The 13,032-nt window shown below is 35.6% G+C and overlaps 1 protein-coding gene across 2 annotated transcripts in view; it reads right to left on the reverse strand.

The window, feature by feature from the left end:
- LOC136842683 (adhesion G protein-coupled receptor L3-like) overlaps positions 1-13,032 on the reverse strand; it is a 58,878-nt gene that overhangs the window by 3,099 nt on the left and 42,747 nt on the right. For both annotated transcript variants that reach the window (XM_067110341.1, XM_067110342.1), the window contains 6 exons: positions 10,840-11,072; positions 6,226-6,552; positions 5,582-5,706; positions 4,373-4,436; positions 3,814-3,967; positions 926-1,062 (listed from right to left, as the gene is read on the reverse strand). In XM_067110341.1, the coding sequence (XP_066966442.1) occupies positions 926-1,062; positions 3,814-3,967; positions 4,373-4,436; positions 5,582-5,706; positions 6,226-6,552; positions 10,840-11,072 (1,040 nt within the window). The remainder of the gene's footprint in view (positions 1-925; positions 1,063-3,813; positions 3,968-4,372; positions 4,437-5,581; positions 5,707-6,225; positions 6,553-10,839; positions 11,073-13,032) is intronic.

The following is a 13,032-nucleotide window of genomic DNA, read 5'->3' on the forward strand; positions in this document are numbered from 1 at the left end:
ATAGATATATAGATATATATATATAGATATATAGACTGATTATATATAGATATATATATATATATATATATATATATATAGATATATATATATATTAACTATATAACATATATATATATATATATATATATATATATGTATGTATATATATATATACATACATATATATATATATATATATATATATATATATCTATATCTATATACTATATATATATATATATATAAATATATGTGTTTGTGTGTGTGTGTGTGTGTGTATATACATACATGTATATATATAAATATATATGTTTTTGTGTGCATGTGTGTGTGTGCGCCCACACTTTCACACTCATTTTTAACATCCCAACTGCAAAAAGCACTCCTAGTCAGGTTCATGGAAGATCATTACTTAAGAAATGAAGAAAACCAATATATATTTGGTTAATTTTCTATCGTTTGCTGTTTAATTGTTAATTTTCCCTTTGCGAGAATACACAATGTCAAAAATGAAAAATCAATTGGTACCGAGTTAATTCAGTGATCACCGACTTTCTCTACGTTGTGTCTTAGGTATTAGAAGAAAATGATATAAAAATGTAAAATAGCCATCTTAACACCATTATGAGTCCAAATTGGGTTTCTGTTTGTTCCATGAAGCAACTAGATGCACTTTTATTAAGTCATTTTACTAAAAAAAGTTAACAATTACCTCAATCATCGAGTTCAAAAATCAGATTAATTTTGGACTCTTTTCTCTGAAAAATGACTAAGTTTAGTGATTCAGTCTGAGTACTCCTAAAAGTAACATAATTCTTCTGCTATTGTCAAGTCGCTGTTTACTTCAAGTAATCTGCTCATGAAGGTGATACCTTGTAAATTGTCACGAGATATTTTTGCAAGAAGTATATCACAAAGTCACTGTATGAAACCCAGTCCTTACCTTCATCCAATTGTCAATGAAACCTTTTATCAATTTCCAGTTTTTACCATGGAGAGGAACATTTAATAAGAAAATGCCAACTCCTTGGAGAGAATTTAACAGATTAAAGATAATCTTCAGGTAAAACGATGGAGATTCTGAAAAAAAAAAAAAAAAATACGCGTGGCTTGATTAAGGTTGAGTGAATTTAAAATCCTGGAAGAGACTTAGTAAATAACTGACAGGAATGATTGAAATAAAAATTTTGTATGGACAAAGCTACTGCATAACACACAGAGAATTCCGAAGAAACCAGAATCAGTACCTAACAAAAATAAATTTTCATGAGGAATCAAGATAATTTCTTAACTAAGAAGGTAAAAAAAAAAAAAAAAAGAGCAGTTACATAACTGAAGTGGAAACGCATCCTTTGCACAGAATTCTCGGGATCTTTCCTGGATAGTGACATCCACGGGTTTTAACCCAATATACTGTATATCTACCTTTGCGGCGTGTTTATTACAGGCCCGTTGGGGATTACCGTAAAAACATAAACAAACGACTGTAAATATCATAAAGATAATGACCCCCAAGAAATATTAGTCGTAGATAACGACCCCCGAAAACCCTTGGGGGTCACTATCTAGGAAAGATCCAATTCTCTATACACTGGTTCTTGTTAATTCATTCTAAGAACCACAACTTCCTCAGTTTCTGATGGAATTCCACAAAGCTTAGTACTATTTATTGCTCCGTGTCTTACATAGCTTTGATTTCAGTGTTTTCGGTTGCAAGACACATTCCCACAGCTTTACCTTTTCTAAGCATTTTCTACATAAGTTGTGCTTCTTTCCATCTGGTTACTTTTCCCAACTCTTGGCTGCAGTCAATAAGATCATGACGTCATGTTTACAATATCCGTTGGGTTGACAAGTTCTAGGGCGTCCAGCCTGACTAGACTCGAAAGTGCTAAATCGATTTGGCCAACAAAAAAATACATCGTAAATATCTAACTATCTAAATGTTACTTCTTAAACCTTCGTGTGGACATGTTCAGTTAATCGCCGCTCCTGTCATCTCCCCAAAGCTACGAAGTTTCGGTAAAAAAAGATGATTTAAAGGAAAGAGCAAAACAGTCAGTCTATTAACTGTAAGCAGTTCCTCCCACTTCCCCTTTCATTTTCTTGATTCCATCGAGCTTAGGTTATGTAAGAACATTTGAATGCTGATCCTTTCGGCATCACCATTTGAAATCAAACGAACATGAACGATGATTGCGAAGTACGATCACAGAGCATGGCAATGCCGGGTTGATATTTCTCGTGATGCGTCATTTGACAGCGTTATCTTACCACAACTTCTTCCTGTGATTTTTCTGTTAACTGCTGTTCACGGGCAAACTGCGGTTCCTCTCAGAGGCCTCCCTTTGTGCTCCGTTGTATAGCTTCTTCTAATCTGTGGTTCTAGAGCTGACGTCTGTGGTTATAATGCATTTCTAGCACATGTTGAGCTTGTAAAGGAACTTAAGATATTTTCTAGCCAGAGATAATTTGAACTTCAGTTGGATTATGAGATAAAAGTTGTCACGGGTATTTGTTTATTATCTCATCAGTATTTGGGAATCAAAGATCGTAAGTTCGTTAAGTTTAATCTCTGCATGGATGTGCTGTACCGTTTATACATTTATTTGTTTGCTGATTTGTCTCTTTTGCTTTCCATTTGGTTTCTCTCCATTTTCGAGTTTTCTATATAGACATTCAATTCTGTGTAAGCTTGCTTTGCATGTTAAGCACCATCGCTCTTTGTCCCATATGTCTGTCCACATATTGCAGGTAATAATAATAATAATAATAATAATAATAATAATAATAATAATAATAATAATAAATAATAAACACATACACAGATGTATCAATATATATGTGAGTTTGTTTGTATTTGTCTCAGAAATTATATTTTCAAAGTGAACCTTTAGTAGACATAATGGCGCGTTTACACCGGTGCTCCTTGCGCCTAGTTGCCGAGAGGCTACGCATGCCTCTCCGCATGCAATACTCACGGTCACGCATGCCATAGCCGCATGCCTCTGTGCGTATGCCTGTTTCTGTTCACACCGAGGTGAAGCAGCTGTCAACACGTCCGCTCTCAACCAAGCAGTTGCTGCTGCCGCAGCTGGTGTTATTTTGGGACAAAGACGAAATCGAAGGAAAAGGCGTGAGTGTTGGGTCAATGAATATCTTGCACGTCGGAGGGTATGTTTGAGCGTAGAAGAAGAGGTTAGGATGGCAAGCAATGTGCTTTTCAATGTGCCATCCTCAGACAAGTAAAGGAACGACGATCCTCAATAAAGTTAATATTTTTTTTGTTTGACCAATCCGCCATACTGGCAATACAGTAAAGACGTATATATCAAATGGTGGCTGGCGTGCGACTGGCGACTGTTGCACAAGTCTCCCCATCTGGGATGGGGAGACACTTGCGCCTATGTGCGTGTGTGCACGTCGGCCTGTGCACACAGATTTGAGGCATGCCTCCCCTTGCGCAGAGGCATGCCTCTGCTTACCTCTCCATGAAATAGGCGCATGCTTCCTGTGCATACGAAAAGTTGCACTGGTGTAAACGCGCCTCAAGACTGACTCTTTGGTCAACGTTATGGAGTAAAGTATCACCTAACTGCCATTTACACTGACTGAATATTGAAAGAAGTTATGGACTTGATAAGATATGTTAGAGTAAATGTAAACAGAACGGTGATTGGCAGAACCATACAGAAGACACAGTACTGATAAATGATAGTGGTGACAATGTACGCGGTTTGGTAAAAACATTTCAGAAGTGCTAGTACGAATGTAAGCAATCATACGGTTATTGGGGCTGAGGGAGACGAAAAGGAAAGCTATAAATGTTACCTTCAAGCATGAGGAACCAACCAACAGACCAAGTCAGACCCAAGCCCAGGAATATAGAGACTGATCCTCGTAACTTAGCGCGATCGTTGTAGGTGGTAGGGTGTGACCTTGTCCACATTACCCGGACAACCTTCACGTAGATGACCAGGTTCACCTGATGAAAGAGCAGTGACTTTAGAGATAATGCTACAGATTTGTTTCAGTAAAGCTACGGATCTTTCCTGGATAGTGACCCCTAAGGGTTTTAACCCAGTATGTATCCACCTTTGCTGCGTGTTTAGTACAAGCCCATTTGGGATTACCATAAAAACATATACAAAAGACTGTAAATATTATAAAGATAATGACCCCCAAGAAATATTAGTCCTAGATAACGATCCCTGAAAACCCTTGGGGATCACTGTATAGGAAAGATCCAAGCTACTCGTGCAGCACAGTTCTGTACTTCATAAAATACCAATAACTGAGCAAATCAGTAACTTCAGATCAGATTTTACATTATGTGTACAACCAGGAGGACATTACTTGAGATGGCCAGTCATTACAAAGCTGTACTTACAAGCAAAATGATCGAAATTGCACCAATGAATGACCAGAGAGCAAAACCTGGGGCTATCCAGCACCTGGAAAAAAAAGTATTAAAAGCATTAACTTCATTCCTTCAGTACGAGCTATGCTGATGTTTTACCTCATTTGATGAGGCCTTTACCTCTGCTATTAAAGGAGGTTTCTTCTTGCATTGAAACTTCCTCAACCTCTTACCCTCCTAAACTGTATGTTGCTAATACAATGGCCATAACCCCTATTCTTCATGGTTTTAGGGTTCTTCAACTGTGTTCCTGTAAAACCTTCTTGCCTGATTGTAAACTACTGTTTTTAGCCCCTCCTTCTTCTTCTTCTCAGCATAGTCCCTTAAGTCAGGGTTGCTGTTTGTAATGAGTTTTTTCTAGGTATTTCTGTCTTGTGTCCTTCCTTCATCGATTCCTCTGCCTGTCACGTTTTCTCAAATGCAGTCTATTCATTTTCTCTGAGGCTTTCTTCTCCTTTGTGTTCCTAGCACTTCCATTTCCATGATCTCTTCTGCAACTTGTCGCTCTCATCGCCCCTGCCCATTGTTTTAGCATTCTCTTATGGCAATACACACTGATTCTGCTGTTCAGGGGAGCCTTCCAGTTGACTGACCTGTTGTCTGGACATCTACTGCTAGGTCACCCGTACAGGATCCTTTTTTGTTTTATTGGTGTTTGGTTACTTAAGCAAGACAGGACAATCTTTTACCACTACTGGTGACATTTCTAAAGCATTTTCTAGTTTGATGGGAGCCCCTATTAACAAAACTTCTTGATCACGGCCATAATTATCTCTGTAACTCAGTTTCTGCTTTTCATTTCAGTCATGCATCTTAGATGTGTAAGAGCTATATCACACCAGCAAGATTTTGGCTGCCAGACTTGTCACCAAGCTCCCAGTGCTGATGGAAAAATTGAGGCCACACCTGAGCCTGCTCCTGTGACACTGCCTTGATGGACAGGTGTGACTCCAGTTTTTACCAATTGAAAACAAACGCTTGTTATGTTTGGTCCTAACTGAGCGGTAAGATGCTCGGGTGACCGTTCTTTAAAGGCAGAAATGACTGTTTAAAATTTTGACTTCATTTTCCAAGCTGTTTTGGCCTTCTTCGAGCAGATCTTAAACAAAATGTTTTTCCTTTCTGAAAACGTAGCAGTACCTAACTCAAATTATTAAATTTCGAAGTTACAGAGCTTACACGTCTTTCCTGGCGTAGATTTCGAGGCAGATGCTCAAAACGAGCGAGAAGACAACTATGACCAAGGGCAAAAAATAACCGGCTATCAGAATCTGCTTTGTGGTCACGGTAATTTTTGATAGTACCTGCCAGGGGAAAAAAGAGAAGCATTAATCAAGGTTAGAAGGACACATGAAGGCTTGCAATATTTCAGTGGCTGTGGAAAATTTGTGAGTATTCAGCACAAGTAACAAATAAATCACTTTGAATCTATTTCACTTTTCCGAACGCTACAGAGTGGCAAATTCTCATTTCTCTCTAACTCCTTTAAAAAAATAATTGACAGGAATTACACATATACAGCAGAATGTAACTTAATCCCGCCGAGCAGATACCCAGAAGGCATGCCTTCGTTCACTGAGACTGACATATCTATTTTGACTTATTTTGAGTTAAATGAGTATGCTATGTAAACCAAAAGCCACAGAGACTTTTTTCTTTTCAGAGGCTTTTTGGCCTCATCATCACCTACTCGTGCTTGCGCTAGACCTACTCTGTCTTCCACTCACTCAATTATCCAATTGATTCTTTCTTTTCTTTAGAATGCTCTTGTTTTGTAAGTAAAATGCTTGATTCCTTTTTAATTCTTCACATTTGCCTTTTACCTGTATTATACCGAGGAACAGGAAGACTGACCAAACCGCATTCCACGTGAATGTCGCCATGAGGAAGTAGTGGCGGAAAAAAGTGATGGTGATGCACAGTTCCTCGGAAGTTTTTGCTGTGACCCTTGGCAGAAAGAGACAGAAGAACAGACACAAGCACAAGCACAAATGAATCATCGTCAAGTCAGGTTTTGTTGATCGATCCTGGCGCTGACTCTTCTTTGCCAACATCACAATCCGAGTGCTCAAGATGGTCAGGACCAAACACAAGATTGACACACAGCTTCCTATTTCGCTGATCAAATGAAGCACCAATTCTTCTGTAGCCTGTAAAGAAAGGAGAAAGGAACTGGTAGGCTGATAATTACAACAAATGTAACATCAAGGAAAACGTGAGAAGTCAAGCCCAGTAACACTCGACAGACATCGGTCACCAAGCTTCCGTTTTTCCTGACACACCATCGCAGACTCGATGCAAAGCCAGGAAAAATGTTCTTTTAGTCGGAACCACTGGAGAGTCTAGATCAGAGGTTCCCAACCCTTTCAGGCTCGAGGCCCCCATACCAGGCCTTTCCTGTCACCCTTATTGGAAATTCATGTTTGCCAATGCTCTGCAATTGAATGGCAGTTTGACAAAACTTTGTCCATCAATAAATTGAAAATGAAAAATACCAGTCTTTACTCTGATGTTGCTTCATTCAATGTAAAATGAATAACAATAAAAAATGTAGCTGTGAGAGTAGCTGGAGCGGTTGAAAATTAAATGTATGAGTAATGAGTACAATGATACAACCGAAGCCAAGAAAATATAAGAATAAAGTGTAGTGATGAGCATATGGATACCAAAGTATCGACACTACTGATGCCAGGTATGAGAAAGAGAATCGATGGTACAAATAATTTTTCTATAGTTTTTTTATTTTCCCCAAATATTGAGGCACCCCGCTCGATCACACAGCACCCTTTGGGAACCGCTGGTCTTGACCCCGCCCCCCCCCAACTTTTACTAGTGTGAGAGGCAGCAGCAGGTCCAAACTTAGAGCATAAAGCCTTCAGGATGTCGCTTTCTAGGAGCCCTGTCAGCGACATTACAACGAATAACCACAATGACTAATCGATTTCATCACATTTTTTTTTAATTAACATCACTATAAGCCTTGAATATGGATGGGGAAAGAACAGAGAAACTATACTCCCGGGGTGCTTGGTTCTGGCTTGCAAAGTGGTTTATGCTAATTTCACCATACATTGCTAGTGTGGCTTCGAATTCCATTATGAGAGGTAGTAACCAAAAAGGATAAGGCAAAGTTAAGGGGCCATTGTGGCTATTGTGAAAGTCACACACACATGTATATATAGCCTATATTATAATGATATGTCTTATGATATGTGTGTATTCTATAAAAGTAATATGTTTTCTGTATTTTTGATATATTTTCTTTTATATATCTCATGTGTTGGGAAATATAATGAGGTGATTTTGTAGTATGTGTGTTTTTGTGCAATGCTTCTATATTTTCTCTTGTGTTTATCATGTATGGACTGTAATAACTGTAATAGTGTTTATGGGAGATGCTAAGTGTCAGGTCTTACAAGGGTTGGTTGGTTGTGTGATAAGCTAAGATACGTTTTCCTGTAGGCATTGTGTACACAACTGAATGTTTATTCAGGTGGGTGACCACAGGAAATGCTGTATGCAAGAGAGACCCTAAAAGGCACTAAAGTTACCAGTTAAAGGGAGACGAGATGACAAGTTTGACAACCATGGCCAGTTTAAAAGTTTATTGTTTACACAAGTCTTAAGACAGGAAATACTCTAGCAGATAAAGAGATGTGGGATGACAGGTTCAGATAAGCTGCCTGATCCAGAAGCCTATGTGTTTATACAAGTGTTCAGACAGGAAGTTGTCAATCATTCAGATAAGAGGCAGGCCTATATAGCTCTCTGAGCCAGAAAATAATTTCCTTATCTTTTTTCCCTCTTCAGGGGGAGAAACTGTGTTTATTCCTTTCTTTCCCAGGGAAGATTTCCAGGGTGACCACTTTCTACAAATACCTAACTGGCAACCCAGGTTTAACCTCATAGAAGATTTTTGGTAGAATAATGTTCAGTTCAGATAGAGACCTGGTAAAGACAGGGTGGTCTCTCTCTCTCTCTCTCTCTCTCTCTCTCTCTCTCTCTCTCTCTTCATGCAGAAGAGTGTAAGATTGTGGTCACTCTCCCAAACGTATAAGTTTTTGGAAACTGTTAATAATATTTAATGCTCCCTTGGTAGAGTCTGATATAAGAGAGAGTTAGCAGTAACTATTGCTGCAACAAAAAAGGAAAAAGGAGTTGTGTAACAGTGTGCAGAAACCTGTATAAGGTAAAGTTGTTTTTACCTAATTTTTACCATGGTAAAAATGTAGATATAATCTTTAAACAGATTTTGCCTTAGTGAAATTATTATTGATAAACTTTTGTGCATTTTTTATATGTTCTTGTTTTTACACTTCTTTTGTGTGTTCTTGTATTTACAATTTCACAGTGTTAACCAAAATTTTGTGTTGGTGATTTAACATTTATTTAGTTAACACTTTACATGTGTTGATACTTTAACAATGTATATTTGTTTTGATTTTCAGTTGTTAAGATTTCTCTTTCAAATTTGGAGTAAATCTTAATAGTTTGAATTTTGATTAGTTAATGTAATTTCTTGACAAATTAATGTTTTGTGAATTAATCTTGTTTAAGAATTAATTAAAGCTTATGTTGTTTTCAAGTAATAGTAAATTTGTTCAGATTATGGATTCTAATTATAACTTCTGAAGTTAGAAATAAATTTTTGTATTTAAAATCTTAAAAGCACAGTGTTTCATTTTTGACCACCAGTGAATAGGGTTACTTGTGTATGCACAAGGTAAGTGATAGACATGTTTTGTTCTCCTCTCCTATATGGAAATGAATGAAGACCAGGGAACAATTATAGTTGTTTGATGGAATGATGCCCTTTCCCCTCTAGTATATTTATTGCTTAACAGTTATTACCTCACTCATAACTTGATAAACTTAGATTGATTTTTCAAGTGTTAAACAAGTTTTAAGGGATCATGGTTACCTTTAGAGTGTTCAGTTGTAATATTATTGATATGGGGTTTCAGGTATCTGGCTGAAGTGAGGTAAATTTTTGGATTAATAGTTGTGTAATAACCAGGTACTTGATCACTTCATGACAATATATACATACATATATATATATAGTATATATATACAGTATATATATATATATATATATATATATATATATATATATATATATATATATATATATATATATATATATATATATATATATATATATATATATATTATGTATGTGCATATATATAATATATGCATAGTGCATATTTATATATATATATATATATATATATATATATATATATATATATATATATATATATATTATGTGCATACATATAATATATGCATAGGTGCATATATATGTATATGTATGTATATATATATATATATATATATATATATATATATATATATATATATATATATATATATATATATATATATACAGTATATATATATATATATATATATATATATATATATATATATATATATATATATATATATATATGTGTACATATATATAATAGGACCTCATTTGAACTGGATGGTATCTAGTAGCAGAGATATTTATTCAGGAAAAGTTACAAGCTTTCCAGGACTAACTGCCCTCATCGTATGGTAGACATAGAATCCGCTACCAGACGATGAGAACAGATAGTCGTGTAAAGCATGTAACATGTCCTGAATAAATATCTCTGCTAGATACCATCCAGTTTAAATGGGGTCCAATGTTTAATTGCATTAATGCACAGAACAATTGCGTAAGTGTTAAGTTTTATATAATATATATATATATACACACATATACTGTATATATAATATATATATATATATATATATATATATATATATATATATATATATATATATATATATATATATATATAATCACCCTAAGCTGTTTTTTAATGACTTAAAGACAGGACAAAATGACTATATATATATATATATATATATATATATATATATATATATATATATATATATATATATATATATATATATATACAGTATATATATATATATATATATATATATATATATATATATATACAGTATATATATATATATATATATATATATATATATATATATACATATATATATATATATATATATATATATATATATATATATATATATATATATATATATATATATATATATATATATATATATATATATATATATATATATATATATATATATATATATATATATATATATATATATATATATATATATATATATATATATATATATATATATATATATATATATATATATATATATAATAATATATATATATATTTATATAATCTATATATATATATATATGTGCGTGTGTGCGTGTGAGTGTATATGTGTTAGAATGTTCGTGTGCATGAGCAAAAATTATCCCGGAATCATCACAAAAAAAAAAACAACAACCGTGTTACAAGGAAGCCAACATTATCATCACTACTAGTTTCCCCGGAGGATCTCACTTGTGACGAGGATTTGGGAGGCCTGTAGCCGTAGATGTCCATGATCAGAGCAAAACTCGTGAGGTGATCGCAGTGACAGACGCTATACTCTGCGGTGGTCCAGTTCAGGCTGCAGCCTTCCGTAGACCAATCGTCTCCCGAAGAGTCCCACCAAACACACTTGATGTTACTCAGGCGAAGACTTTCGCCGTAGTAGTTGTGGCTAGAATTGATGTGGACGAGTTGGTCTGAGGCTGCGAAGGCAGAAGAGAGTAATTGATTTAAGAAAATAAATTTGGGTTGCGAGGCATTGCATCAGTATTGAAACAAGGGAATCAGGACAAAAATGTAGTTCAAAAACGAGACTCATTAATGCTATATAGATGGAAATGGAATAAAAGTTTTAAAAGAAAATCCATGATTTAGCGAAAAATGGGGTTAGGGCGAATTGCATCAATTTTGAGAAAAGAAAATTTTGACAGAGGTGGAGTTTAAAAAGGAGACTAATTAGTGTTATATAAATAGAAATTACATAAAGTTCTGCATCTGTTTTGAGAAAAGGGAATTAGGACAAATATCTAGGTTAAAAAGGAGAGTAATTAGTGTTGTATAGATGGAAATTGAATAAAGTTTTAAAGGAAAATTTGATTTAATACAAAATAGCGTTGGGGAGGCATTGCATCAATTTTGAGACAAGGGAATTTGGATAAAGACTTAGTTTAAACGATGCTAATTAATATTGTATAGCTGGAAATGGAATGAAGTTTTAAAAGAAAATCAATGATTTAACAAAACAGGATTGGGGGAATTGCATCAGTCTTTAAACAAAGGAATTTGAACGAAGATAACGTTTAAAATCTAGATTAATTACTATTACAGAGATGGAAATGAAACAAATTTAAAAATGTCGTGTTGAAAGACAATGAAAACATCACCTATAAGAAAAAAAACGAACGTGAGAGGAAGGCTTACTGTCATTAGGGAAACAGAAACACTGCTTACCAAGGGCGCTTTTGGGGGTCGGGAACACCACTGTCAATTGGGAGGGAGACCCTAAAAGTAAATACTAATGTAAGTAGCGGGAAAGGAAAAACAACTGCAATAGTGGGAGGGAAGAGACACACTAGTTTAAAAGGAGAAGGAACTCCCCTGTAAACAGGGGAAGGGGAGCTCATACAAGTACCGCTAGGGACATACTAATAGGGGAGGAGAAAACACCAGTATAAATAGGGAGAACGGAAACACAGAATTAGTAGGTAAACGGCAAATGGAATAGTTTGGGAAGGAGAGTCACCAATTCAGTGTGAACGAGAGAAATCACTACGTAGTTAAGGGAGAGTGAAACACTACGCAATTGAGGGACGGGAAACTGCATAATTAAGGTAGAGGAAACACTACGTAATTAAGGGAGAGGAGACACTACGTAATTAAGAAAGGGGAAACAACGTAATTAAAGGGGGAAACGCTGCTTAAGAGAGGGGAAACGTTACATAATTGATGAAGGGGGAACACTACGTAATTAAGGGAGAGGAAACACCACGTAATTAAGGGAGAGGAAACACTACGTAACTGAGGGAGGCGAGACACTGCATAAGTGAGGAAAGGGGAAACTGCATAATTAAGGGAGAGGAAACACTACGTAATTAAGGGAGAGGAAACACTACGTAATTGAGGGAGACGAAACACTACATAATTGAGGGAGGGGAAACACTGCGTAAGCAAGAGAGGGGAAACACTACGTAATTAAGGTAGGGGAAACACTACATAATTAAGGGAGTAAAAGCTGGTAATTAAGGGAGGGGAAACTCTACGCAATTAAGGTAGGGAAACACTATGTAATTAAGGGGAAGCGCTGGTAATTAAGGGAGGGGAAACATTACGTAATTACGGTAGGGGAAACACAATGTAGTTAAGGGGAAACGCTGGTAATTAAGAGAGGGTAAACACTTTGTAATTAAGAGAGGGGGAAACACTACGTAATGAAGGGAGGGGAAACTATGTAATTAAGGGAACGGAAACACTGCGTAATTAAGAGAAAGGAAACCTTAGGTAATGAAGGGAGAGGAAAACTAAGTAATTAAGGGAGAGGAAATGCTATGTAATTAAGGAAGAGGAAACACTGCGTGATTAAGGGAGGGGAAACACTACGCAATTAGGGGAAACACTAAGTAATTAAGGGAGATGAAACACTGCATAATTAAGGGAGGGGAAAGA

The sequence above is a fragment of the Macrobrachium rosenbergii genome, chromosome 10 (genome assembly GCF_040412425.1).
Source record: "Macrobrachium rosenbergii isolate ZJJX-2024 chromosome 10, ASM4041242v1, whole genome shotgun sequence".
In the NCBI taxonomy this organism is placed as follows: domain Eukaryota; kingdom Metazoa; phylum Arthropoda; class Malacostraca; order Decapoda; family Palaemonidae; genus Macrobrachium; species Macrobrachium rosenbergii.